The 27751-nt window shown below is 45.8% G+C and overlaps 1 protein-coding gene and 1 non-coding gene across 2 annotated transcripts in view; both read left to right on the top strand.

Annotated features, from left to right (window-relative positions):
• Window positions 1–27371, top strand: part of CCT7 (chaperonin containing TCP1 subunit 7) — a 31714-nt gene extending 4343 nt beyond the window's left edge. The window contains exons 2-12 of the mRNA XM_077478122.1: window positions 1134–1287; window positions 2169–2275; window positions 14783–14908; window positions 16034–16086; window positions 16168–16339; window positions 16416–16580; window positions 18110–18298; window positions 20381–20478; window positions 20629–20761; window positions 20914–21120; window positions 26546–27371. Of these exons, the coding sequence (XP_077334248.1) occupies window positions 1134–1287; window positions 2169–2275; window positions 14783–14908; window positions 16034–16086; window positions 16168–16339; window positions 16416–16580; window positions 18110–18298; window positions 20381–20478; window positions 20629–20761; window positions 20914–21120; window positions 26546–26761 (1620 nt within the window). The 3' untranslated portion in view covers window positions 26762–27371. The remainder of the gene's footprint in view (window positions 1–1133; window positions 1288–2168; window positions 2276–14782; window positions 14909–16033; window positions 16087–16167; window positions 16340–16415; window positions 16581–18109; window positions 18299–20380; window positions 20479–20628; window positions 20762–20913; window positions 21121–26545) is intronic.
• Window positions 25295–25426, top strand: LOC143980031 (small nucleolar RNA SNORA3/SNORA45 family). Its single transcript, XR_013274178.1, has one exon. It is a non-coding gene; the product is annotated as a small nucleolar RNA SNORA3/SNORA45 family (small nucleolar RNA).
• Window positions 27372–27751: the final 380 nt, after the last annotated feature.

Genomic DNA, 27751 nt, shown 5'->3' with positions numbered 1-27751 from the left:
TCCGGCCACTGCCGGACTTTCAGCCGAGAATCCACTTGTGAGCATGCGGCGCATACCGAGGGGAATATCTCCTAAACCGTACAGGTTTAGGAGAGATTTTTTTTTACCTACAGATAAGCCTTATTATATTTTGACTTAAATGCAATAAAAAACAAAAAACAAATGTCATTTGAAAAAATGACAACAGAAAAATGGCCCTTTAAAAGACGTCCACCCTGCTAGAGTATGGAGATGGGTGGGGGGGGGGGGGGCCATCTTCCCCTCACTCCTCTCCATACCCGGCCATGAACAGGTCTCGATTGCCTCCGCCACAGCGGGAAGAGGGGGGGGGGGAGGGGGTGGTAACGGTGATCTCGCAGCGAATCTGCCGCAGAGACCAACATTATTGTAAACCGGACCGCTGGCTCAAAAGATGGATACCTCAGTTGTGGCAGCAGTTGTTGCCGTTACCGAGATATCCATCTTTAAACTGCTGACGTATATGTACAGGAGCCGGTCGGCAAGTGGTTAAAAAAAAAAAAAAAAAAAAAACTTTTTAAAGAAGAAAATCTTTTTGACTTTTTGCTATAAAAAAAAAAAATCATCAGTTTAGGCCAATGTGGATTCATGTTCAAGCGTATATCGATTGGTTTCCACAAAAGTTATAGCGTCTACAAACTATGGGATAAAAACAAAAAAAATTCTCTTATTTTTCATATAGTAATGGCGACGATCGGCTACATTGCGGTAGACAAATCGGATGCTGACTGATGCTTTTTTGGGAACCAGTGACCCTAATACAGTGATTAAAAAAAAAAAAAATGCACCGTCACTGTACTAATGACACTGGCTGGGAAGAGATTAACATTGGGGGAGGGGAGGGTTAACTGTGTGCCTAGCTAGTGTTTTCTTACTGTTGGGGGGAGGTGCTTTTACTAGAAAGCATGGATTCATGTCCCTACCTACAGGGAGGTTAAGGCAGCGCAGTGGTTAGTAGCAAATATGGTCTGGTAGTCATGAAGGGGGATACAACCTTTCCGGAGGTCAGGGGTTAATCTGATGAGTAGAACGCCTCTAGAGATGGCAGTGAAGTGACTCTCCCCTACCCCACCCCCCAAGAATCGTTCCTCATTGCCGTGTCTTTTCTTTTGCAGCCCACACCTGTCATCCTGCTGAAGGAGGGCACAGACTCCTCGCAGGGGGTGCCGCAGCTCATGAGCAACATCAGCGCCTGCCAGGTGATCGCCGAAGCTGTCCGCACCACCCTGGGCCCCCGCGGCATGGACAAACTCATCGTAGATGACAGAGGTGAGCGGTGTGGGCAGGGACAGAGCCTGGGACTATAGCGGGGAGATGTGAGAATCCCCGAGGGTGACTCGCCCCTTTGGGGCTCACATAGTCTATTGCAGGGATATGCTTTTAGCGGACCTCCGGCTGTTGCAGAGCTACAAGTCTCATGAGGCATAGTAAGACTCTGACACCTGCAAGCATGAGACGCAGACTGGGACTTGTAGTTTTTGCAACAGCTGGAGGTCCGCTAATTGTATATCCCTGCTCTATTGGCTGAAGGATGAGGAAGCTCGGACCCAGGGCACACATTCACATCTTAAATGTTCAGTAAATGAAAAGCCAGCTTTATTTCAATCTTGTGAGTGCTGGTCTTCGGGCCTCCTTCATTGGCTGGCGAGGGATGACGCAGTCCCCGTGCGTGTCAATTAAGCTAAGCTGATCTGCACACACGCGTGTGGTTACACAACTCATTATAAGCAGAATAAATTTCAGATTTAAAGTGTAAGTTCACACCTTTTACAAAAAAAAGAAAAGGTGATCTAGCGCCCTTCCCTCCCGTTACCCCCGTCCCCACTCAGCTTGCCTCCATGGGTGAGCCAGCACCTGACCAATCAGAATCACTCTGATCTGTCCTAGTAAAGAAATGAGGGGGGTAAGTACAGCAGTGCCAGGAGGGGGGTTGGGGGTTTAGAATGTTCACTTTTTTAAATTTTTATTATTTATTTTTTTTGAAAAATGCGTGTTTGTTCCCAGTTTCAAAAAAAAAAACTGTTTTCATGAAATGCTTCTCCGAAAATCAGTAGAGATATAAAAGGATCAATAGGCAAAAATATCTTTTATCGGATGCAAAGGCCATATTTTAAAATGGGGGATTTTTATTTATTTTTTTTTTTTTTTAGGTAAAGCCACTATATCTAATGATGGAGCCACCATTCTGAAACTCCTGGACGTGGTACATCCCGCTGCCAAGACCCTGGTGGATATCGCCAAGTCACAGGACGCCGAGGTAAAAACACACCGCTGATACCATCTATTGCAGCATGATTGGGTGGTGAACCCCTAATATTTACAGAACAAAGTTTCCTCCTCATTCCTGGAGAAAACTTAGTTGTGTGTTGTTTTTTTTTTTTTGCTAATAGGTTTATTGTCTCTCGCTCGTATGCTTTTTTTTTTCTTTCTTTCTCTCTCTTTTTCTCTCTCTTTTTCGCTCTCTCTTTTTCGCTCTCTCTTTTTCGCTCTCTCTTTTTCGCTCTCTCTTTTTCGCTCTCTCTCTTTCGCTCTCTCTCTTTCGCTCTCTCTCTTTCGCTCTCTCTCTTTCGCTCTCTCTCTTTCGCTCTCTCTCTTTCGCTCTCTCTCTTTCGCTCTCTCTCTTTCGCTCTCTCTCTTTCGCTCTCTCTCTTTCGCTCTCTCTCTTTCGCTCTCTCTCTTTCGCTCTCTCTCTTTCGCTCTCTCTCTTTCGCTCTCTCTCTTTCGCTCTCTCTCTTTCGCTCTCTCTCTTTCGCTCTCTCTCTTTCGCTCTCTCTCTTTCGCTCTCTCTCTTTCGCTCTCTCTCTTTCGCTCTCTCTCTTTCGCTCTCTCTCTTTCGCTCTCTCTCTTTCGCTCTCTCTCTTTCGCTCTCTCTCTTTCGCTCTCTCTCTTTCGCTCTCTCTCTTTCGCTCTCTCTCTTTCGCTCTCTCTCTTTCGCTCTCTCTCTTTCGCTCTCTCTCTTTCGCTCTCTCTCTTTCGCTCTCTCTCTTTCGCTCTCTCTCTTTCGCTCTCTCTCTTTCGCTCTCTCTCTTTCGCTCTCTCTCTTTCTCTTGTGAATTGTAGCCTCAGTTTCCTGTACTTAGCTGACAGGAGTGGTCTTCTGCTGCTGTAGTCCATTGTATCCAGGGTAGCCAAAGCTCTTGTATCTTGGGGAAGAAAGGTTTGCTTCTTGAGAGGACTAGTTCGTACAGGTAGTGGTTGTGTACTAGTGAAATCCCTTCTGAGCTACTTTTGGGTTTCTAAGGATTTGCATTTCCTAGCTATGAGTAGTTTAGTTGCTAAAAGTATATGAGAGGTGATAGGCCTGAGTTTGGGAGGGATCGTCTCTATGGTTAAACTTAGGGTGCCAAGCTGGGACGTTGGTGTTATGGGTAATTGTAATAAGTTTTGTAGGAGAAGTTCTATGTTCATCCTTAATTGCGTAATAGATGGGCAAGTCCACATGATGTGTAGGAGAGAACCTATTTGGTTGCACCCTCTCCAACATAGAGGTGAGGTTGGTGTGTGATATTTTCCTATCTTAAGGGGCGTTAAAGAGGGATTTCACTGAAAACAAAATTATTAAAAACCAGTAGCTATAAATACTACAGCTGCTGACTTTTAATAAATGGACACTCACCTGTCCCGGGTTCCAGTGATGTCGGAGGCCGATCGATCTCTCGGCTGCTGCTGCTGCCATTCTAGGTGAGGGAATCGGGAAGTGAAGTGTTGCGACTTCACTTCCCCGTTCCCTACTGCGCATGCGCGAGTCGCGCAGCACAATAGGAATGGTCCGCGCTGTCTCTGGGACCTGTGTGTGTCCCAGCAGACGGCACGCCGGGACAAGGAACTGCATAGACTCCCGTGGGAGTCTATGCCCGGAAGTGGGTGCAGATAGCCCCCGTCCCCCCTGAAAGGTGCCAACTGTGACACCGGAGGGGGGGAGGGTTCCGATGAGTGGAAGTTTAGGGTGGAACCCCGCATTAAGTACCATCTCATTGTGGTTTTATGTGCAACTTCCCAAAGTGAGGTGCAGTTGGTGGCTTTGTAAGTTGCATTAATAGCAGTCTACCACTGTCAGTCGGTGAACTGTTCTTGGAGATCGTGTTCCCAGCCAGTTATAGATTTTGATGTTTGAAACCTGATTTTCTCTTGAAGTGAGGAGTAAATTAAAGAGGAACTGCACCTTTTAAAAAAAAAAAAATATTAAGAGCCAGCAGCTACAAATATTGCAGCTGCTGACTTTTAATATATGGACACTTACCTGTCCCAGGGTCCAGCGAGGGGGGGCGGTGGCATCTGCGGCGGTCTTGTCCCGGAAGTGGGTGCAGATACCTGGATTATCCAGGTAACTGCACCCCCCTCCCCCCTGAAAGGTGCCGACTGTGACACTGGAGGGGGGAGGGATCAGATGAACGGAACTTCCACTTCAGGGTGGAGGTCCGCTTTAAGGATAGTACCTTTTTTAAGTGTGTATTGTCTGTTAAAAAAAAAAAAAAGGGTAGTTCCAAACCTTTTATAGGGAGTGTCATTTTCAAGCGGGGTGTGCCGTCAAGCAGGATTGTAGTCTGAGGGAAGTGTGTTGTCTGTGGTGGGTGTGTCAAGTTCCTTCTGTATTTGTGGGAAGGATTTGTCACCTATCATGGAGCGAAGAGCCGTTACATGAGATGTCTGTGAGGCTAACCAGGCGGGTACATGTAAGGTCTGGTGTGAGGTGTGAGTGTAGTCAGTGGGATATGGACTGTTTTGGTCGGTAGGTGTGTCCATTTGAGATTGTTTAATGTCCTCCAGGCTTTATCTGTCGCTCTCATGGTAGGAGAGTGGTGGTTGATGTATGGGCGATTGGTAAGAGAGCTAAATAACCAGTCTTTGATATTGTTGCCTGGTGTCAGAGTGTTTTCTATGTCTCCCCAGAGAGCGATGGGTTCGGCCGTTAGCCAGTCTTTAGGCCCGTACACTCGATCGGACTTTTTGACAACAAACATGCAAATTAGCTGTTTTGGAGCAACATCTGACCGTGTGTACGCTCCATCGGACAAACTTTTTCTGTTTTCATCGGACTTTTGTTGGCTGTGCGAACAGACAAACTTTTTGACAACATGAGTCCGATGGAGCAAAGTACGATCGTGTGTTCGCAAAACCATCGGACTTTTGTACAAGCTACAAACACGCATGCTCAGAACCAATGCAAAAGATCAGAAAACAATACAGAAGTTGACCAAAGGTGGCGCTGGAGTAATTGAACGTCCTCTTTTGAAGTGTCGTCGGTACGTTGAAACGTCACTGCGTTCGTGTTTGTTTCCTCAAAAGTCCGAGCGTGTGTATGCAATACAAACTTGTGGACTACGCCCTTTGTACAAAAGTCCACGGGAAAGTTTGTACAAAGTCCGATCGTGTGTATGAGGCTTTTTAGTTGCGTTAGGATTGTGGCTAAATAGTCGTCCTTTAGGTCGACATAACCCATACCTCCTCTAGACCTGTGTTTTAATAAGGACACTGTTTACTCCTAGGGTTTTTTTTTCCCTTGCCAGAAGTAGTGTGATATTATAGACTGAAGTGAGTGAATGTAAGAGAGTTAGAGGAAGCAGCATGGTTCTGAAAATATATAAAAGCTTAGGAAGCACCAGCATTTTAAATGCTGCGAGCCTTCCTGACCATGAGAATTCATATTTGGAGAGATTGGCTGTTTCCTTTTAAGAAGCATTTGTTTGAGCTTGGGGTAGTTGACTGCAAAGAGCCCTTTTGAATAGTTGGTGAGTGTAACACCCGAGTATGAGATTCCTTCGTCTGCCCATAGATATGGGAAGTTGTTTCTAAGTAAGATTGCGTCAAGCCCCAAGTCTAGGATATAGGACTTATGCTCATGTACTTTGTAATATGATATGGTGCTAAATCTGTGTAATAGTTGTACCGAAGCCAGGGAGGAAAGTGGGTTGGTGATCATAATGACCACATCGTCCGCAAATAGGTTCATTTTGTGCTCAGAGGAGCCCACTTTGATACCAGAGAATAAGACCCCTTTCACACCAGGGCGTTTTGCAGGCGCTATAGCGTTAGAAATAGCGCCTGCAAAACGCCCTAAAGAAGCTGCACCATTGTGTGTAGTGTGGAAGCCCCGAGAGCTTTCACACTACAGCGGTGCGCTGGCAGGACGTCAGAAAAAAGTCTTGCCAGCAGCTTCTTTGGAGTGGTGAAGGAACGGTGTGTTTACCGCTCCTCCACCGCTGCTCCCCATTGAAATCAATGGGGCAGCGCTGTAATGCCGCCGGCAAAACGCTGATATTGCGGCGTATTGCCGGCGGTTTTAACCCTTTCGCGGCCACTAGCGGGGGGGTAAAAGCGCCCTGCTAGCGGCCGAAATGCGCCGCAAATCCGGCAGTAAAACGCCACTAAAAATAGCGGCGTTTTACCGCTGACGCAAGGTGAGGTGTGGTGTAAAAGGGGTCCAATGAGTTTCTTCTGATATGTTCCGCTAGCGGTTGCATGGGGAGGTTAAAGATCAGTGGTGAAAGTGGGCAGCATTGACGGCTGCTATTGCTGATATTAAAACAAAAAAGCGTGGCGCTTAGGTGGCAACAAACCACACGAACCAGTAAGGCACTAATTCAAGCAAAGAAAATTTCATACACTTCAAAAAAAGAAAATGTGTAAATTCCGTTATATATCCAGAGATCTTACTCCCAGGTGGAAGAGTGCATGAACCTCATGCACACAAAAGGTTAAAGTAAGTGATTGCTGATATTAAAGGGTTTGGATGGCATTCCGGAAGTAAATACTTTGGCATTTGGTGTAGAGTACAATGCAAGGATGGCTGACAGGATAGGTCCCTGGAAGCCAAACCTGCAGAGGGTTGCCCTAAGATATGACCAGTGGACTCTGTCCATCACCTTGTCTGCATCCAACGAGAGGAGCAGAGAAGGCGTTTGAGACGTCTCGGCTGTGTGTATCAAGTTGATTAGTCTGCGGGTGGCATCAAAAGTTTGCCTACCCTGGGTGAAGCCTGATTGATCTTTATGGATCAACAAGGGCATGAGGTTTAATGATCTTGTGGCAATGAGTTTTGCATACAATTTAGTATCAAGCTTTAGAAGCGATATGGGTCGAAAGATTTTGTGGAAAGGTAGGTTCCTTCCCCGGCTTCCGTATCGTGGTGATTAATGCACTTAACGTTTCTTGAGGAAAGGAGGTGGAGGAGGCAGCATCATCATAGACTCTAGTCAGGTATGGTGTGAGTGTATTACTGAACCTTTTGTAGTATTCACCTGTAAGACCATCTGGTCCAGGGGATTTGTTAGGTGGTAGTGCTGCTATAATTGGGAGAAGTTCTTCAGATGTAAAGGGAGCGTTGAGAGCTTCGAGTTGGGACTGAGTCAGTTTGGGAAGGTCTATTTCTGCAAGGAAGGCCTCTATTTGGTGGGTAGAGGGCTGTATGGTGACAGAGTTATCTTTCAAATTATATAATGTATCATAATGAAGACTAAATGCATCTGCTATGACTTGGGGGTTCTAGTAATTTTTTTTAAATGTGAAATAGGGTGATATAAGAATGCAATTTTTGATTTGGTGTAGTGACCGCTAATTTTGTTGGCCATGGCCTTCCCCGCTTTGTTGCCAGTGGAGTAGTGTACTGCTCTAAAGCGTAATTGGGCTTTTTCATATGTGTCTACTAGGGCTGCAACTAACGATTATTTTCATAATCGATTAATCGGCCGATGATTTTTTTCGATTAATCAGATAAAATCACAAAAAAACGTAATGTTCAATTTTTCCGTTTATTTAAAAGTAATAATGAAAAAACTGGGACACCAATGATGGGGCACTATTCCTCCCAGGGACACCAATGACGGGGCACTATTCCCCCCACTGACACCAATGATGGGGCGTTATGCCTCCCACATTGGTGTTTCAGCGGGGGGGGGAATAATAGAGCCACATTGGTGTTTCAGCGGGGGGGGAATAATAGAGCCACATTGGTGTTTCAGCGGGGGGGGAATAATAGTGCCCCATCATTGGTGTCCCTGTGTGTGTGTGTGTGTGTGTGTGCATGCGCGCGCTGGGTACAACTTTCAGCCGATAGCTGCTACCTTCTTTCACACTCTGTGTGCAGCTCGGCTCAGTGTCCTCCTCACAGATTCTCGCCCTCTCTGTTCCCTCGAGGCAGCAGCGGGCGGGGCTGAGATCTGTGTGAATGTCACGTGACGTCAGCGAGGAGGAGAGGCGCGCCGCAGACGTGCAGCGGCGAGTGCGTGCCTTGTCACAGAGAGCGCCGCCGAGGACGGATGACATAGGAGGAGAGGATTTGTTTCCGTTTTTTTTTTTTCAACTAACAGACAGGCGGAAGGTGCAGAGCAACTAATGGATAATGAAAATCGTTGACAACGATTTTCATTATCGATTCTTATCGATAATATCGATTAATCGTTGCAGCCCTAGTGTCTACTGTCTAGGAGGTGAGATCTTAATTCTTGTCTAAGGCGAGTCAATTCTTCTTTTGGCAAGGGATCTGGGTTAGATTGGTTGCTCTCTTCTAGTTTCTTAATACTAGAGGTGATAGTGTCTAGATGCTGAGTTCTCCTTCTTCTCTCCCTTGCACATTTCTGTATCATAATTCCTCTTATGAATGCTTTGTGGGCATTCCACAAGGTAGTTACATTGGATACAATCCCCTCATTTTAGTTTGAAAAATTCTTCTAGTTTGCTTTGGATAAAGGTCGAGGGTTCTGGAGAGTGGAGTATCTGAGCATTAGCTCTCAAAATTGGTGAGTGAACCTTGGATGGGGTGTCCGACGTTTGTTATAGTAATAGGAGCATGATCAGACCACGTTATAGTGGAGATCTGGGAGTCTGATACATTAGGGAGTAGCCATTTGTCCACTAAGAAGAGATCAATCCTCATGTAGGAATTGTAGCGCTGGGAGAAAAGAGTAGTCGCGTTCAGTAGGGTGATGGCATCTCCAGACGTCGTATAAGCCTTGGGTTCTGGTGAAAGTACCTAGTCGCGAAGTTCATCTGGACTTGTGGGATGATGTGTCCATGGAAGTATCCGGTATCAGATTAAAATCGCCACAGAGAATGAGATGACCATGTCGAAAAGAGTCAATCTTTGTCATCAATTTTTTTCAGGAATTTGAGCTGGTTGGAATTGGGAGCATATATCTTCACTAGCGTGTATCTTGCGTTTATTCAAGGTGCAGTCAAATGCCAGAAATCTTCCTTCCGTGTCCATCATGCTGTCATGGAAGGTAAACTAAACAGTTTTTTTTAACCTCCTCCCACCCACCCTTTAGCCGAATGACGGCCTTAGAGCGGGCGGGTTCCTTCGCCTGGCCGTCCCTGGACGACCTGGTGTTTACATCCGCAATGCGCGCCGCCGGGGGCGCGCATCGCGGAAATATTGTATTCGCCGTGTCTCCCGGAGACAGGCAAATACAGATCGCCGTGAACGGCCAATCAAAGCGGCCGTTCACAGCGCGATCGCAGCTGCCAATGGGAGATGATCTCATATGTAAACATATATGAGATCATCTCCCATTGCAGTGTCTCTCCCTCCTCACACAGAGACAGCGTGTGAGGAGGGAGAGCGATCTGTGTGTCAGCCCCAGTGCCATCTGTCAGCCCAGTGCCACCTGCCAGCGCCACCGCCGCCCGTCAGCCCACGTGCCAGTGCCACCGCCACCTGCCAGTGCCACCCGTCAGCCCCAGTGCCACCTGCCAGTGCCATCCGTCAGCCCCAGTGCCACTTGCCAGTGCCATCTGCCAGCCGCAGTGCCATCTGCCAGCCCCATTTGCCAGAGCAATTAGCCAGTGCCATCTGCCTCCAGTGCCATCTGCCTCCAGTGCCATCTGCCTCCAGTGCCATCTGCCTCCAGCGCCATCTGCCTCCAGTGCCATCTGTCAGTGCCACGTGGGGTCACTTTGTGGGCATTTCCATTATCCTGGTGCTCTAGGGCCTTCAAAACTGTAATAGGTGGTTGAGAAATAAGATGTGTAATTTATGCTCCTAGAATGCCTGATGGTGCTATTTCAATATTGGGCCTCTGTATGTGGTCAGGCTGTGTAAAAGTCTCACACATTTGGTATCGTAATACTCAGGAGTAGCAGAACGTATTTTGGGGTGTCATTTGTGGTATACACATGCCATGTGAGAGAAATAACCTATTACATTGAAAATTTTGTGAGGGGGGAAAAAAAAAAAAAAAAAATCTTCATTTTGCAAAGAATTGTGGGAAAAAGATGACAACATCAAAAACCTCACCATGCATCTTAGTAAATACCTTGGAATGTCTACTTTCAAAAAAGGGGTCATTTGGGGGGTATTTGTACTTTCCTGACTTGTTCGGGTCGCAAGAAATGAGATAGTCCACCAGTACATCAGATGTGATCAATTTTGTGCGATTCCCACCACAGCTTGTAGACTCTCTAACTTTCACAAAGACCAAATAATATCCACTAATTTGGGTTATTTTTACCAAAGATATGTACCGTATATACTCGAGTATAAGCCGAGATTTTCAGCCTCTTTTTTGAGGCTGAAAGTGCCCCCTCGGCTTATACTCGAGTCACCGCTGTCTGACTGCTCGATCAGCGTATCGAGCAGACAGACGGCGGACATTGAAATTCAAAAGCCGCGCCTCCTTCTCCGCCTCCGCCTGTGATAGGCGGAACACTGAATTTCCCAGCAGTCAGTGTTCCGCCTATCACGGACATCCGTTCATTCTCATACTACGGACGAGTATGAGAGGATGTCCGTGATAGGCGGAACACAGGCTGCTGGGAAATTGAGTGTTCCGCCTATCACAGGCGGAGGACGGAGGCGCAGCTTTTGAATCGTAGAATGGCCGCCGAGAAGAGCGGCGATCCATCGGCACGACACGGGACGGAGGAGGCACGGGACGGAGGAGGCACGGGACGGAGGAGGCACGGGACGGAGGAGGCACGGGACGGAGGAGGCACGGGACGGAGGAGGCACGGGACGGAGGAGGCACGGGACGGAGGAGGCACGGGACGGAGGAGGCACGGGACGGAGGAGGCACGGGACGGAGGAGGCACGGGACGGAGGAGGCACGGGACGGAGGAGGCACGGGACACCGGAAGGCACGGGACACCGGAAGGCACGGGACACCGGAAGGCACGGGACACCGGAAGGCACGGGACACCGGAAGGCACGGGACACCGGAAGGCACGGGACAGAGGAGGCTCGGGACGGAGGCTTGGGACACAGGTAGGCTGGACACACACACACACACACACACACACACACACACACACACACACACACACACACACACACACACACACACACACACACACACGGATGGATACACACACACACACACACACACACACACACACAGGGATGGATGGATACACACACAGGGATGGATGGACGGACACACAGGGATGGATGGATGGATGGACACACACACAGGGATGGATGGACGGACACACACACAGGGATGGACGGACACACAGGGATGGACAGCCATGTCTCACCCTCGGCTTATACACGAGTCAATAAGTTTTCCAGTTTTTTGGGGGTAAATTGGGGGCCTCGGCTTATATTCGGGTCGGCCTATACTCGAGTATATACGGTAGCAGTATAAATTGTGACCAAAATTTATGAAAAAAAATTATAATTTGCAAAATTTTATCACAGAAACAAAGAAATATGCGTTTTTTTTTTTTTAAATGTTCGGTCTTTTTTCATTTATAGCGCAAAAAATAAAAACCCCAGAGGTGATCAAATACCACCAAAAGAAAGCTCTATTTGTGGGAAAAAAAGGACACAAAATAAATTTGGGTACAGTGTTGCATGACTGAGTAATTGTCATTCAAAGTGTGAGAGCACCGAAAGCTGAAAATTGGTCTGGTCAGGAAGGGTGTTTAAGTGCCCAGTAAGCGAGTGGTTAATAGCTATCAGCACCGTGCGTCGTTTTTTTCTTTTGTGGCCCAGAGGCTTTGAATATGTGAGGGAAGTGGATGTTTGAGCGTTGGGGTTCTGCTGTGATCATAAAGTGAGTTTCTTGGATACATACCATTTCACTGTGGGTGTACAGTGCGATGTGCCACATAGATTTTCTCTTGGCTGGATGATTTAAGCCTTTGGTGTTGAGAGAAAGGAATTTTGGCATCCTGTGTCTAGGTCTGTGTGAGTAATATGAAGAAAATGACACAGTTCGCAGTGATGGACTCGTCTTTCAAAGAGGTGTTGCAAAGTTTCCAGGTGTTTCCTTCGGTCTTGAGGGGATGAGGTTGAGGTTCCAATATGGGTGATTCTTGTGTTCTCAGAAGCGAAGAGAGTACAAGAAAAGAAATGGGGTTAAGAGACGTATCGTGGGTGGGAACAACAATGGGGGTGAGAAGGTAAGGAGCAGCAGTGAAGTCAGGGCTGTTGGTGGTCATGAGGGCAAGTTTGTGTGCTGTCAGCAACGGGCAGGCGCAGAGACGAAGCATGGTACAGTAGAGTTCACTTGGATATGTATGTACTATCGATCTGGCATTCAAGTTGTAGGAGAATTAAGGCGGTTGTTGCTAGTGCTAGGATGGGTATGCACATTGGGCTGGGATGCGTCTTCAGGGATGATTCCCCAGGTGTGGAGGAGTTGAATTCCTTCTCCCACAGTAGTGATACTGTGTTTCACTCCATTTTTGTTAACTGTTTAATCGGGAACCCCCATTGGTGGGGGATTTTGTGATTCTTGAGAGGTTTAGTGATGGTGTTCAGTTGTCACCTCTGCTGTCGTGTGAAGGCCAAGATGTCAGCAAACAATTGAAGATTCAAATAAGGTGCTGAGAGTTGACCCAGGTGTCTCGCTTTGCTTAGTAGCATGTCTTTAGCATGGTAAAAGTGGACCCGCATTAAGACATCCCCTAGGGACACTTGGGGAAAGGTGTGGAAGCTTAGGGAGGCGGTGAATGCGGTCTATGATGGTTTCCATAGAGGACAGGTCTAGTAGGAGAGTGGTAATCAGTTTCCTGACATAAGGCTTGAGGTCTGGAGGTGGAAAAGACTCGGGAATACCCCGTATCTTGATGTTACGTCTTGACCTGTCCTCGAGGTCCTCTATTTTAGCTCTGACCCAGTGCTGTTCATCCCTAGTGTGGTCATGTGTGTCCATTAGGTCATTAACCGTTTCTGCAATGTCAGTCATTCTGCATTAAACTCGGTCCAATTTTTTTGCCGATAAAGGACATTTCCTCTTTAAATGGTTTTAAACATGGTATATATGTCAGAATGTAGCGATCTTTGGAGAGACATAAGCATATTTTAATGTAGTATCCATGACTGGCGCGTTTGACGTGGGAAAGGCCGCAATTGAAGATGGCTGGGCCTGCTGAGAAATTGTGTAATCTAAGGCAGATCTTACCTCCAGGGTTTGCTGTGGGGAACCTAGGCGCATCCGCGATTTGGCGGGGCTGTTGGTAGCTGAAGCTGACTGTGAGGTTGATGGGGAAGAGGCAGAGTCCTCCGGGTGAGGGGATGCCTCTCCGTCTGTGTCTGGCAGGTCTGTGTAGGCTGCTCTGTTGTGAGGAGAGGCTCTGCGGTCACCATCTTGATTCTGGGCGGCATGGTAAGGAAATCTGTCAATTTCTTTGGTTGGCGGTATTCCTTCCTTTTGCGGGATGAGCCTGGGAGGTACCCGGAGGTCTAAGGATCAAAAGCCGCCATCCCCCCGCTAGCAGCCAAGAAAGAAAGAGGGTTAAAACCACCGCAAAGTACTGCTGCAGACGCGCTGCCCCATTCATTTCAATGGGTAGGAGCGGTGAATACACTGCTCCAAAGATGCTGCTTGCAGGACTTTTTTTATTTTATTTTTTTTTACTCGCCCATTCCACGAGCAGCCCCAATTTTGAAGCATGACATGTTGGGTATCCATTTACTTGGTGTTACATCTTTCACAATATAAAAAAAAAAAAAAAAAAAAAAAAGCTAACTTTAAGTGGTTAATGCTGTACAGGTGCACAGCTGATAGATAATTATGAAACAACTCCTATTCGACCCACTGGGCACAGAGGAACAAACGGGGATTTCTTCAGACTTAAAATTAGCACAGGGTGCCAGATGAACCCCCTTCCGGATTGCCTCATACAGATATACAGCGGCATGGCTGCCCTCCTGCATGTACCTGATTTTATGCACTGGGTCTGGGGCATGCCGATGGTGTCCTTCTGTAATTGGACACAGTCCTTCTCAGGAGAGACGGAACGTTGGTCTGCCTATGTAAATAAGGCAGACCTCTGTTCTGTGACAGGGGAAGATGGAGATCTTGTGTTTCTGCTAAGCAGGAACGCGGATCTGTCCCTGTCCCCCCCCCCCCCCCCCCCCAAGTCCAAGGTTGGGACACGCCCCCTTTGATTGCCCCTGATGTTAACCCCTTCCCAGGCAGTGTAATTATTACAGTGACAGTGCTTTTTTATTTATTTATTTTTTATTTTTTTGCGCTGATCGTTGTATTGGTGTCCCCAAAAAGTGTTACTTGGTGTCAGATTTGTCCGCTGTAATGTCGCAGGCCCCCACCTCAGATGTTTCACCCAATGGGTAAAGATTTCAGTGGAATGCAGCTTATGTATGCATGCCGAATAATGTGACGTACAATCTGCGTTTTTCAGTCACTTTCCAACACCGCTGTGAAACAGCAATGCTGTTTCGGGATGTGGGAAGCTGATACATTCTTTAGTGATGTGAGAGTATTTTTGTAGAGTTTTTATTTATTTTTATTTTTTTTTATTTTTTTTTAGGCGATGTAAAGCAACAGTTGTGGTTACTGAGATGTCTTTGTGTTTTCAGGTCGGCGATGGAACTACATCCGTCACACTGCTCGCTGCGGAGTTTCTGAAGCAAGTGAGGAGTTATGTGGAGGAGGGGATGCACGCGCAGGTCATCATTCGGGCCTTCCGGACCGCCACACAACTAGTGAGTACCTGTTCTGTCCACCATGATGGAATCTGGAAACTTTTCCCTATAAGTGAGCCCCAGGGTGGATTTCATTTAAATCACAATTTTTAAAGAGTTACTGTCATCTCCGTCCCGCAACGACTCCTCCTCTGACCCGCTGTTGACTCACCGTCAGTTCCATTCACTTTAATGGTACGGCTGGTGATGCAGCAGTGACCCAACAAGGTGAGGGACGTGGCGGCAGCAGGGGAGGGGACGCCCGCTAACAGGCGCTGCCATGGTGGATCTGAAAAGACAGGTGCACTTTAAATGTAAGGACTCATTCTTCCTGGTAGTTAGAATTTTTAATATTTGCAAAAAAATGTTTTTTCCCATTTAGAATAACGATATCCTAACTGAATCATACAGTTTGTAGTGTACATAGATTTGCAAAACAATGGGATAAAGGAATATTTCTGAACTTTATTTATTTTATTTCATGGTTATCGTGAAATTGTGTGAATGCATCAATGCTATGCGTGTTATCTCAGCTTGCAGAGCTTGGATTCATTAAATTAGCTTACCAAAAATTTTAATATTGCAGGATATACAGCCTTATGGTGAATATACCAAATTATTAATGAATCTTAAATAGAAAGTCTTTTAGTTTTTTTTTTTTTTTTTTAAATATCCACCCTGGTAAGCCAGCCTGTACACATCCTCCTCCAGGATTGTCATATCTTTTTGGACTCCTCCTCCTCCTCCTCCTCCTCCTCCTCCTCCAGTATTTTTTGCCAGAAAAAATTTCTTAGAATCCCCCAAACTTTATATATTTTTAAAGCAGAAGACCTAGAGAATAAAATGGTGGGTGTTGCAATTTTTTATGTAGCATTATTTGCACAGCCATTTTTCAGACCACAATTTCATTAGGCATAAAATATATATTCAATTTTTGTTGTGCTTTTTTTTATTTTTTTGTAAAAGCACAAAAAAAAACACACTCTGCACCTCCCATATGCCCTGCTGCACTGGCTTCCTCTGCCACTGACTTCCCAAACTCCGCCAGCACCGATCTGATCCCCCATGGCTTGATGCATCTGTCAAAAGGGAGAAATGTCACCAGCACACCATGGTGCTTTACTGTGCTCTCCTGTTCTCTTTCAGGCAGTCGCTAAAACCAAAGAGATTGCTGTGACAGTGAAGAATGATGATAAAGAGTGAGTATCATGCGATGCTCATATGAAATGTGACTTTGTTGGGTGTTGGTGTTTCATATCTAATATGGATTTCGTCATCAGTGAACAGCGCAGCCTGCTGGAGAAGTGCGCCGCGACAGCCCTGAGCTCCAAACTCATCGCACTCCAGAAAGACTTCTTTGCCAAGATGGTGGTGGATGCCGTGTTCTTGTTGGATGACCTGCTGCAGCTCAAGATGATCGGCATCAAGAAAGTGCAGGGAGGCGCCCTGGAGGTGTGTATAGCCGCTCGCAGGCGCAGCATTTAGTTTCCAGGACTCGCTCACTTCAGTAACGACCCTCTCTGTTCAGGACTCCCATCTGGTGGCTGGAGTCGCCTTCAAGAAAACCTTCTCCTACGCGGGGTTTGAGATGCAGCCTAAAAAGTATGAGAACCCCAAGATTGCTCTCCTGAACGTGGAGCTGGAGCTGAAGGCAGAGCGGGACAACGCAGAGGTTCGGGTCAACAATGTTGAGGTGAGAATGAACCAATAAACCTTTACAGTCACAGGAATGTAATTGTAGGTGGAGGGTTGGGTTGCTCCATGGCTTATTTCATAAGAACTCCAGCAGCAGATCCTTGCTATGGGTTCCTGGATCTGTGTTCCTGCCTGCTGAATGGGAGCTGCACTCCAGTTATGGCATAAGGAAAAATCTGGGATCCCTCATAATGGCAACTGCACAGACTGGGGGACTGATTAGCTCAATAGCGGAGACGTTAAAGAGGTTATTGGGTTTGGCTCCAAAAGGCTGAACTTCAGGTAGAATTTTTGAATTGGTGATATAAAAATCAGCTCCTAACTTTTATCATCTATGGTAGTGTGTTTTTGCTTTCAAAGCAACAACCACTGATCAATCATTGAATGCTGCATTTTCAGGGCTCTGTGTCCCTAACATCCTGTGTGTAAGACCAGTGGCCACTGTGCCTGCACTGCTTGCCCAGGTGGCTCTTGGTCTCTCCAGTGCACCATGACATCATACCTTGAATGGCTGGCCAGGAGAACCTTGGTCTCTCCAGTGCACCATGACATCATACCTTGAATGGCTGGCCAGGAGAACCTTGGTCTCTCTGTTGCACCATGACATCATACCTTGACAGACAAGCCAGGAGAACCTTGGTCTCTATGGTGCACCATGACATTATACCTTGAATGATTGGCCAGGAGAACCTTGGTCTCTCCGGTGCACAATGACGACATACCTTGAATGACTGGCTGGGAGAACCTTGGTCTCTCCCGTGCACAATGACCTCATACCTTGACAGACATGCCAGGAGAACCTTGGTCTCTCTGTTGCACCATGACATCATACCTTGACAGACAAGCCAGGAGAACCTTGGTCTCTATGGTGCACCATGACATTATACCTTGAATGATTGGCCAGGAGAACCTTGGTCTCTCCGGTGCACAATGACGACATACCTTGAATGACTGGCTGGGAGAACCTTGGTCTCTCCCGTGCACAATGACCTCATACCTTGACAGACAAGCCAGGAGAACCTTGGTCTCTATGGTGCACCATGACATTATACCTTGAATGATTGGCCAGGAGAACCTTGGTCTCTCCGGTGCACAATGACGACATACCTTGAATGACTGGCTGGGAGAACCTTGGTCTCTCCCGTGCACAATGACCTCATACCTTGACAGACATGCCAGGAGAACCTTGGTCTCTCTGGTGCACCATGATATCATACCTTGACTGACAGGCCAGAGGACTCTTGGTGTGAACCTATATTTCTGCCTGCTGGAATTGCATGTATTGCAGTGTACAGTAAGAATAATATTGTGGTGGCCAAAAAGAAAGTGATGTCAGCACCTCATCGATCCTCCTCCATGGTGCCCTGGCCTTTTTTTACAAAAACGATGCAAGATAAAAAATAAAAGTGTTTAGTGAGGCAAAGTAATTGCAGTAATGGGTACATTTTAGAATGTATCTCGGGGTTCACCTTGAAAAACATATTCACGCCCCCCTCATAACTCTCTTCTCCTTCTTTGTCATCCTAGGACTATCAGGCCATTGTAGATGCTGAGTGGAACATCCTGTACGACAAACTTGACAAGATCCACAAGTCCGGAGCCAAGGTTGTTCTCTCCAAACTGCCTATTGGGGATGTCGCCACGCAGTACTTTGCTGACCGAGACATGTTTTGTGCTGGACGGGTTCCAGAAGAGGATCTCAGGAGGACCATGATGGTAGGAAATCTTTTAAACTCATTCAGTTCTCCGTTCTAGATTCACTCATCTTGCCAACTCTTCCTAACGGTGCTTTTTTTTTGGTACTCAGACAAAGGCCACTGACTCTAAAATACAAAGTCTTTTGTTTTTTTCTTCTGTACCTGGAAATGATTGATTTTAATATCTGTGTAAACACCAGAGCTGAATGCTGGCAGATACTAGCAGAGGGGTGGACATGGTAGCATGGTGACAAGGTTTATTACTATCAATACCTTCTAAAGAAGGTTTGGTGGTACAAAGTCTGCACCTTTTTATGAGTAGTTTCTTGACCAGGTTTACCCAACCCTGTTACCTTTGAGGAACCCTTAAAAGTAATTTTGAGATCTCTGAAATGTTCTCATCCGCAGCTCAAGGTACATTTAGTGAAAGTTGTGGATATGCTAATAAATATACAGCGGGTATGTAAAATCATCCCCCTCTCAAAATCACATTTTGTTGCTTTGCAGCCTGAAATAGACTTTTTTTCTTTTTTTTTTTTTTTTTTTTCCCCCCGGTTGCATTTCCACAGTGCAACTTTATAACATCCAAGTAAAAAATAGAACACCAACATGTCAGAAAAAGATTAAAACGTTCAAAAGCAGAATCTCTGAGTTGGAAAAAGGAACTGTTGGGATTCGTCTCTACTACCTTTGCACATCTAGAGACAAAACTTGCCCACTCAGAACTGCTAAGGTTCAGTTACATTTGATGGTGACTGTTTGTGGACTGCAGTCTTCACATCATTCCACAGATTTTCAATGGGGTTTAAGTCTGGGCTCTGACTGGGCCTTGCCAGGACATTCAACTTTTTCTCCTTCCACCACTGTGTGGTCATTTTATTTTTTTGCTGTGTGCTTTGGGTCACTGTCATGTTGGAAGATAAACCTTCTCCCCATTGTCTGCTTTCCAGCATTGGGCAGCGGATTTTCCTTGAAGAATTTGATGGTATTTTTCCTTCTATCCTGACAAGTGCTCCAGTCCCTGCTGCAGAGAAACACCCCCATAGTGCAGATTATTTCCACCTCCCGTAACCGGATATTACCACCACCAAAACCCCCAATAAACAGGATATTGCCACCTCCATGCTTTACTGTAGGAATGGTGTGTTATTTGGATGGTAAGCTGTATTGGATTTTTGCTAGACCCATCGTTTAGTGTTGAGGCCAAATAATAAAATTATTTTATTCATAATATAAAAAAAATATATATTTAATTTTATTAATAAAATTATTTATTAGCCTCATCTGAGCACCTTAAACGCATCTTGAAGATTCTGAGGCCATGTGGAAAGGGGGGTGTTATGGGCAGATTAGACTAAAATGGAATGATTTCTATGAGTGTATCTGTACATTACATACAGTGCAAGCTGACAGCAGAATCTAAGTGCCCCCAGGAGCACCAAAATCACTCTTGCATGATGCCAGGAGCTGGTTTCCTATCATATACTGTCCCCCATCGGATAGTGTCCGCTGTGTACTGCGCATGCGCAGTACACCGCACACACAGATTCCAAAAATACCCGAAGATGAACGGCGCCTGCGCCGTGAGTCCAGGTTCTATCCCCACCATCCAAGTGGACATAGAGTTGGAATATAAGAGCGCCGAGCGCAGCGAGGCCGAGCCCGAAGCGTGGCGAACGGCCCTCTAATTTTCACAACCCTATGTCCGCTTGGATGGTGGGGCTACCACCTCCACTCACGGGGCAGGCGCCGTTCATCTTCGGAGATTTTCCGAAGCTTCGTCTGCTCGGGGCGGACACTATATGATGGCAGGACACTATCTGCCAGAACACCGGAACTCAAACACCTAGCATCGGGCTGCATATCAATCTACCCAGTAGAAGGCAATTGGCAGTAGCTGCAGAGGGAACAGTGCATCCACCGCTGGGCAGATACAAGTTTGGTTCAACAGCGTTAGAACTCGTCCGTTCTGGTAAACCCCGGTCTTACAAGTTGTTTGTGTGTGTATATATACTGTGCACGTTTGTGTTTACTATGCTGACTTGGAATCATTGGCTATCCTTCCATTCTTGTGTCTAATTTTGCCCCCCATTATTCCCAGGCCTGCGGAGGCTCCATCCAGACCAGTGTCGGTTCTCTGACCAATGATGTTCTGGGTCAGTGTGCAATGTTTGATGAGACCCAGGTGGGAGGAGAAAGGTGAGAGCTGTGGTCATGTGATTAGAGTGCTCAATGGAAATTTTGACTATTGGCAAATTCTAAGTTTTCAAGACTTTTCCAAGACTGGCACTGGGGTCAGCTGGTGTTGTATCGGTGTAATAGGCTGACTCTGGTTCTGTTTATCTGCAGATTCAACTTCTTCACCGGCTGCCCCAAAGCCAAGACCTGCACCATCCTCCTGAGAGGAGGAGCCGAGCAATTCATGGAGGAGACAGAGCGATCTCTGCATGACGCCATCATGATTGTACGCAGAGCCATCAAGGTATTTGTCTGAGGTTTCTTCCAGCCATATGCAGTGCATGTTTAGAAATGTATGTTTTGTGTTCCCAGAATCCTTTTTGGAGGCAGCTGACCTTTTTAAAAGGGTTATTGTGTTATTTTTATTGGCTGTAACTTCATTTTGGTTTCTTCTAGAATGACTCTGTTGTTGCCGGCGGTGGAGCCATTGAGATGGAGCTGTCCAAGTACCTGCGAGATTACTCCAGGACAATCCCCGGAAAGCAGCAGCTGCTCATCGGGTCTTATGCCAAAGCCCTTGAGATCATTCCTCGCCAGCTTTGTGATAACGCCGGATTCGATGCCACTAACATCCTGAACAAACTGAGAGCCAAGCATGCCCAGGTGGGTACAGCGTCCTATTACTGGCCACACGGATGTCACTTAATTTCCTTTCTCTAGAATTTTTTATTTTTTATCCAGTAGCAGAGTATGCCAGGTCGATGCATATACTTCTTGATTCACCCACCCCCAGATGTAGCATGCACCGGTAGAGGGTGCGGCTGCCAGAAAACTGATGTGTTAGGATATGGGGGTGCATCAGAATCATGCCGCCTGAGGATCTTCACACTTACCAGGGTAGCATCAGGTTAAAGTCTAGAAGCGCGTTCTTTTATGTCCCGGACTTTCCCCTCAGGTTCACCTTTTTTAGTGCTCCACTCGGCCTCTGCTACTTAAAAATGGAATGGTGGCAAACTACGGTACTTAAAAAAAAAATAAAAATAAAAATCTCCATAGGCAACGTTTTCAAAAACCTTTTTCAGGGTCTCAATTTGGAGACACAGGAGGTCTAGAATTGCATTCGCAATGATACCTAACATATGTGAAACACAACATTTGTGTGTGGGAAAGGGGGGCCCTTTAATCACTTCCCACCCGCCGTACATCATAAGACGTCATTGACTTTGAGCAGGTGCAGCTACAGGCATCATTCAGATATCATCATCGTTTAGTGCAGGTGATTCCCTATACCATAAGAATGATCATAGCGGAGCGGCTGTTTCGCCACTTGATCGTCCTTACGGGCAGTGAGAGGTAGTGTGTGTGTCTGCACCCTGCTGCCGCCCTCTGGTGACTCAACGGATCCGCTGACCCCGGATGGTGACCATAGAGTTTTCCGGCAGACCAGATGGTCGCTGGAGTCTTTATGATCGTTCGGAGGCCGGACGCGATGTTATGACGTCACGCCCAGCCTCTGCATTCAAACGAATGGCGCCCTCAGCTGGGTAGCAGAGATCGTGTATGTGTTTTATTTTTTTTTTTTTTTTGTGTGTGTGAAACTAAAAAAAAAAGTAAAATTTAATTAAAAATATATATATATTTTTTTTAAAGCACCCGTGCCCCTGTGCTCGCACGCAGAAGCAAACGCATGCATAAGTCCCGCCCACATATGAAAACTGTGTTCAAACTAGGGACGAGACATTTAATCGATTATGAAATTAATCGATTACCGTTTTCATAATCTATCAGCCACTAAGATAATGGGGTTAAAAAAAACTAAAATTAACCCTTTTATAGTACAAAAAGAGCAAATCGCTACTGTAAATATTACTTTCACTGTCCCATAGTAAAAAATTAACCCCTTACAGTAGCGATTATTTGCTCTTTTTGTACTAACTTTACTTTTTTATAACCCCATTATGTTACCAAACATCTCAGGCCTGGGTCACACCTCTGTGTTTTTTGGTGCTTTTTGCAGAAACACTACAGTTCATTTACATGGTTTCCTATGGGACACGTTCACATCCATGATTTTTTTTTTTTTTTTTCAGCTGCTGTGTATTTGAAAAAGACAATGACTTTTTTTTTTTTAAACGCAAAAAAAGCTCTTTCGTTTTTTTTGGTTCAATATACGTCAATGGAGAAGCTGCAGAGTAGCATGTAATAATTTGTTTTTGCGACCATTGTGTTTTTTAATCTGCCCAACAACAAATTGGCTTTTTTTTTTCCCCCCTTTTAAGGTTATTAATCGAAACAATCTGCCAACTAATCGATTATGAAAATAATCGTTAGTTGCAGCCCTAGTTCAAACCACACATGTGTGAGGTATCACCGAAGGTTAGAGCGAGAGCAATAATTCTAGACCTAGACCTCCTCTGCAACTCCAAACTTGTAACCTGTAAAAAAAAATTAAAGTGTCGCCTATGGGGATTTTTTAAGTACCGAAGTTTGGCGCCATTCCACAAGCATGTGCGATTTTGAAGTGTGACATGTTAGGTATTTACTCGGCGCAACTTCATCTTTCACACTTTTTTTCCCCCCAAAAAAGTGTTTGAAAAATTGCTGCGCAAATACCGTGCAATATTAAAAGTTGCAACCACCGCCATTTGTATTCTCTAGGGTCTTTGCTTAAATAAAAAATGATATATATATTGTGTGTGTATATGATATGATATAGATAGATAGATATATATCTATCTATATTATATTTTTTTTTTTGGGGGGGGGGGGGTCTATGTAATTTATTTATTTTTATTTTTTTGCAAAAAAAAAATGAAGAATTTTACATGTAGGAGAGAAATGTCAGAATTGGCCTGGATGGGTCACTTTTATTGTTCTCCCAAGGAATGTGCATAACATCCCTTGTGATGGCAACAGGCTGTGACAGGTACCCTTTAGTGAGAGATCAGGGGTCTATTAACCCCCAGATCTCTTCTCTGCCCTTTTGAAAGCTTCAGATCAAACTCGGATCGCTTTTGATTTCTAAGCTTCCCCTTGCCGGTAAACAAACAACCAAAATCAGAAGTGATAAAATACTACTTCTGGTTTCATATACCTGGAGATGATGATGGATTGATCTGGTCCTCGATCAGCTCTGTGGTAAGCCAGCAGAACCGCTGGGAAATTAGAACCCAGAAAGGCACACAGAAGGGCTGTTGTAGGGGGTGGGGGGGACAACCCCTCCTGTTTGCCTGTAAAAACAATCCAGTGGCTAATTGGCTGCTAGGATGGCTTTTACATTAAAGGGAATATAGCAAAAAAAAAAAAACAATACCAGGATGTTGGCTGTAGCTGCCGGCATCATCCCAGTATAACCACTTAAAGCGGAAGTCCGCCGTGTTTTTTTTTTATTTTTTTTTTATTTTTTTTTTTTTTAGCCAGCAGCTACAAATACTGCAGCTGCTGACTTTTAAGATGACACTTACCCGCCCAGCGCGCCCGCGATGTCGGCACCCGATGCCGATCTCTCGATCGTCTCTCGGGTGCTGCCGCCGCCATCTTGGGTATGGGAATTGGGAAGTGGAGCCTTGCGGCTTCATTTCCCGGTTCCCTACTGTGCATGCGCGAGTCGCGCTGCGTAATAAGGATGGTCCCCACTGTCTCTGGGATCCATGTGTTTCCCAGCAGGCAGCGGGGGACCTTCGGAAAGGGGCGTAGATTCTGCAGATATATATGCCGGAAGTGGGTGCAGATACCTGTACTGTACAGGTACCTGCACCCCCCCTCCCCCCTGAAAGGTGCCAATTGTGGCGCCGGAGGGGGGGAGGGTTCCGATGAGCGGAAGGTCCACTTTAGGGTGGAGCTCCACTTTAAAGTAAACATATAAAATATATATATAAATAATTTTTTTTATTATTAACACGAAGACAATGATATAATGTGCTATTATGCATCGCAAGCACATTATGAAATATTTGCCTTAGAACTAAACCCTTGCTGCTGAAGGTGCTGATTGGCTGGGCCATGATGGTGCCAATCCCACGCATGCATGCAGGAGTCGCGGAGCGTGGCAAGAAGCTCTGATGTGTATCCTGTTGCTTCAGAGCACGTAGGCCGGTGACGTCACTCACCATTTGCAGTGTGCATGTCTCCAAACGGTGCAGGTTTAGTAGATATTCATAGGCTTTACCTGTAGGTACAAGATCAAAAAACAAAAGGGTCTTCCACTTTGGAGAGCCAACGTATTGCGGTCTGTAAGTGGTTAATTTACCATTAACATTTTTACTGAAAGACGGGAGCAGAGCCGTCGCTATACTTCCACTGCACAAATGCTGAACCTTCTGGTCTTGGCTCCTGCAGTGTCGCATGTGACCACTGTGCCTGACCCTCCCCTCCTGCTGGCCAGTCAGAGTGCTTTGTATTATGTCAACACTTTCACAAAATACAAAGCCTTCTGGGAATGCACCGCGGAGGGGCAGGCAGAGCTGTTGCTGTATGAGAAGACAGCCTCTCTCCTGTCAGAGCGCTGGGAGTGCAGTCATAGCTGTACTCCCGGAGCTCTGTAAAACTGTCATTTGTCAATACCAGAGAGAAGTCCAGGAGGTGGCATTTCTGGCGGTTTTTGCCAAGAAATGATCCGGCGGTGTGTCCTGCTAGTCCAAGTGTAGAGTAGATCCTCTTTGGGTGCCGGAGCGACGTTGTGACATTACTTCCAGTCCAGGCTGGAAGGAAACGTCTTTTGCTTTTAAAGGTAAATAAGAGATTTGGGGTCTTCACAAAGAGGATGTAATGTGGGGGGAGGGGGGGAATCAAAAAATAAAAAATATGCAGACAGTCTAAAAAAAATAAAGTGAAATGTCCTGAGACTAGAGTCACACCTCTGCACTCTTAGTGGCCTTGGTGTGCTAGAGTTCTCGGAGAGTGATTGCTGATCTTTATTTACTGGTTGGCTCTCCATGTAGCTCAACCAGTCACTGGTACAGCAACATCTGACGCAAGAGAATTTACTTATGGGTTTGTGCCAAGGAGCAAAGTTGTGCTAAATGTGTTTTTTTTTTTAAATAAAAAAAAATAATAAAGTGAAATTAAATAAGAAAGGGGGGGGGGGGAATGTAAGTACCGTAGTTTGTCGCCATCGTGCACAATTTTAAAGCATGACGTGTTGGTTCTCCGTTTACTCTGCGTAACATTACCTTTCACTTTTTTACAAAAAATTGTCTTTTTTTTTTTTTTTTTGTGGTGTTTTTTTTCATTTTGTTCCCTAGGTTCTTTGCTAAAAAAAAAAACATGTACAATGTTTGGGGTTTAGAAGTAATTTTCTAGCCAAAAAATTGTGATTTAAACTAGTAATCAAAAAGTGTCAGAAAAAAGCCTGGTCGGCAAGTGGTTAAGTGTGTGTGTGTGTGTGTGTGTGTGTGTGTGTGTGTGTGTGCGGTTTTTTTTTTTTTTTTTTTTCCCCTTTCACTTTTATTGCCATCACAAGGAATGTAAAAATCCTTGACGGTACTTCTTCTCCTTCTCCTCCTCCTTCTCCCTTTTTTTTTTTTTTAAGCAGTGGTCTAGGGCCAATTAGACCCCAGATCTCTTCTCCACCCTGGTGTGATCAGATACTTTCCTAATTTAAAAAAAATGTCGCAGTTTACGTGTGGGGAAACTAGAAGTGACAAAAGTGCTTGTCTCTTCCGGCTTCCTACACCATAGAGCTCATCTGGTACCTTTTTTGGTCCTCAACAAGCTTTGTGGCAAGAGCTCACTGGTGGGATGGTGAAGCCCTGAGAGCCACTAGTGTTGTTGGGGGGGGGGGGGATGCCGCACCTCCCCACCACACCTGTTGGTCACCCAGCGTCTACTTGCCCGCTAGGATGGCAGTTATGTTAATAATAATAAAAAAAATTAACGGGATGCTTCCTGTAGCTGCAGACATCATCCTGATATAACCACTTGGTCAAATGATGCACATGTACATGTTTTAGCGTTAAGTGGATATAAAAGAAAAACTGGTAGTGTTACATGGGCAGCAGCTACAAACATTTTACTTGTGTGGATTTTTTATTTTTTTTTCTTCTTTGCTCCATTCATCTCCTGACGCTGTTCTACGAATGCTTTTCAGGGTGGGATGTGGTACGGCGTGGATGTGAATAACGAAGACATAGCGGACAACTTCGAAGCCTGCGTTTGGGAGCCCGCCGTGGTGAGAATTAACGCTCTGACCGCAGCCTCAGAAGCCGCCTGTCTCATCCTGTCTGTAGACGAAACCATAAAGAACCCGCGCTCCACCGCAGAGCAGGGAGCCCCCCGTGGCAGAGGAAGGCCGCACCAGCACTAAAGACCTAGAAGGCCACAATGTGGAAGTGTCTCTAGTCTCCTGATGAGGCAACTGTAGGTGTGCGATCGCTGTCTGGATCGGCTAGTAAAGAAGGGACCCGCAGCATTTCATCTGTCAACTGTAATGGCAGAACTTGGTGTTTTGAGAACCTTGATAACCGTCAATCGGCGATGACGACAGCATTTGTACTCCCCACAGCATAAAGGGACTTGTGATGGAAAAGCATTAATAGGACTGTATCCCATAGAGCAGGGATATGCAATTAGCTGACCTCCAGCTGTTGCAGAACTACAAGTCCCATGAGGCATAGCAAGACTCCCACAGACAGGCAGAGGCATGATGGGACTTGTAGTTTTGCAACAGCTGGAGGTCCGCTAATTGCACATCCCTGCCATAGTGGTATCTTAGTCTGGTCCTAGAAAAAGAAAATCTGGTTGCTCTTGACAAAAATATTTGCTCTTTTTTTTTTTTTTTTTTTTTCATTTTCCATCACAAGGCCCATTGTGTCTCCTCATCCCTTCACAATGCTCTGTAACTTTCCTGTTTTTGTTACTGTATTTATTTTCTTTGAACAAAGGCAACAACGATTAAATGCACTTCACCAAATGAATGCGGCTTTTATCATTTTTTTATATTGGAACCTGCGGGGGAAAGCCTTCACTTTTAAAGGATAAGTTCACCTTTTTAAAAAAAAAAAAACTTTTAAAATAAATGCACATCTTTTTGCGGGTAAAATTTTTTTATTTTTGTTTTGGGAACCTGGAAAACATTGCACCCACGATCAGCAGATTGTTGGTGCTGTGGAGGGCTCTTGCAGGCTCTGTGGATAAGCTGTTGGCTGTATGTCGTAGGCCCAAGCAGTTATACACTTGCACAGGGATATGCAATTAGCCGACCTCCAGCTGTTGCAAAACTACAAGTCCCATCATGCCTCTGGGTGTTATGCTTGTGGCTGCCAGTCTTGCAATGCATAGGACGGGCTATGTGGCT

This window comes from Lithobates pipiens, unplaced genomic scaffold, assembly GCF_037356315.1.
Source record: "Lithobates pipiens isolate NorthernLeopardFrog02 unplaced genomic scaffold, aLitPip1_a1.2 Scaffold_13, whole genome shotgun sequence".
Classification (NCBI taxonomy): Eukaryota; Metazoa; Chordata; class Amphibia; order Anura; family Ranidae; genus Lithobates; species Lithobates pipiens.
Note: the sequence above shows the minus strand (reverse complement) of the source record. Positions and strands in the feature narration are given on the sequence as shown.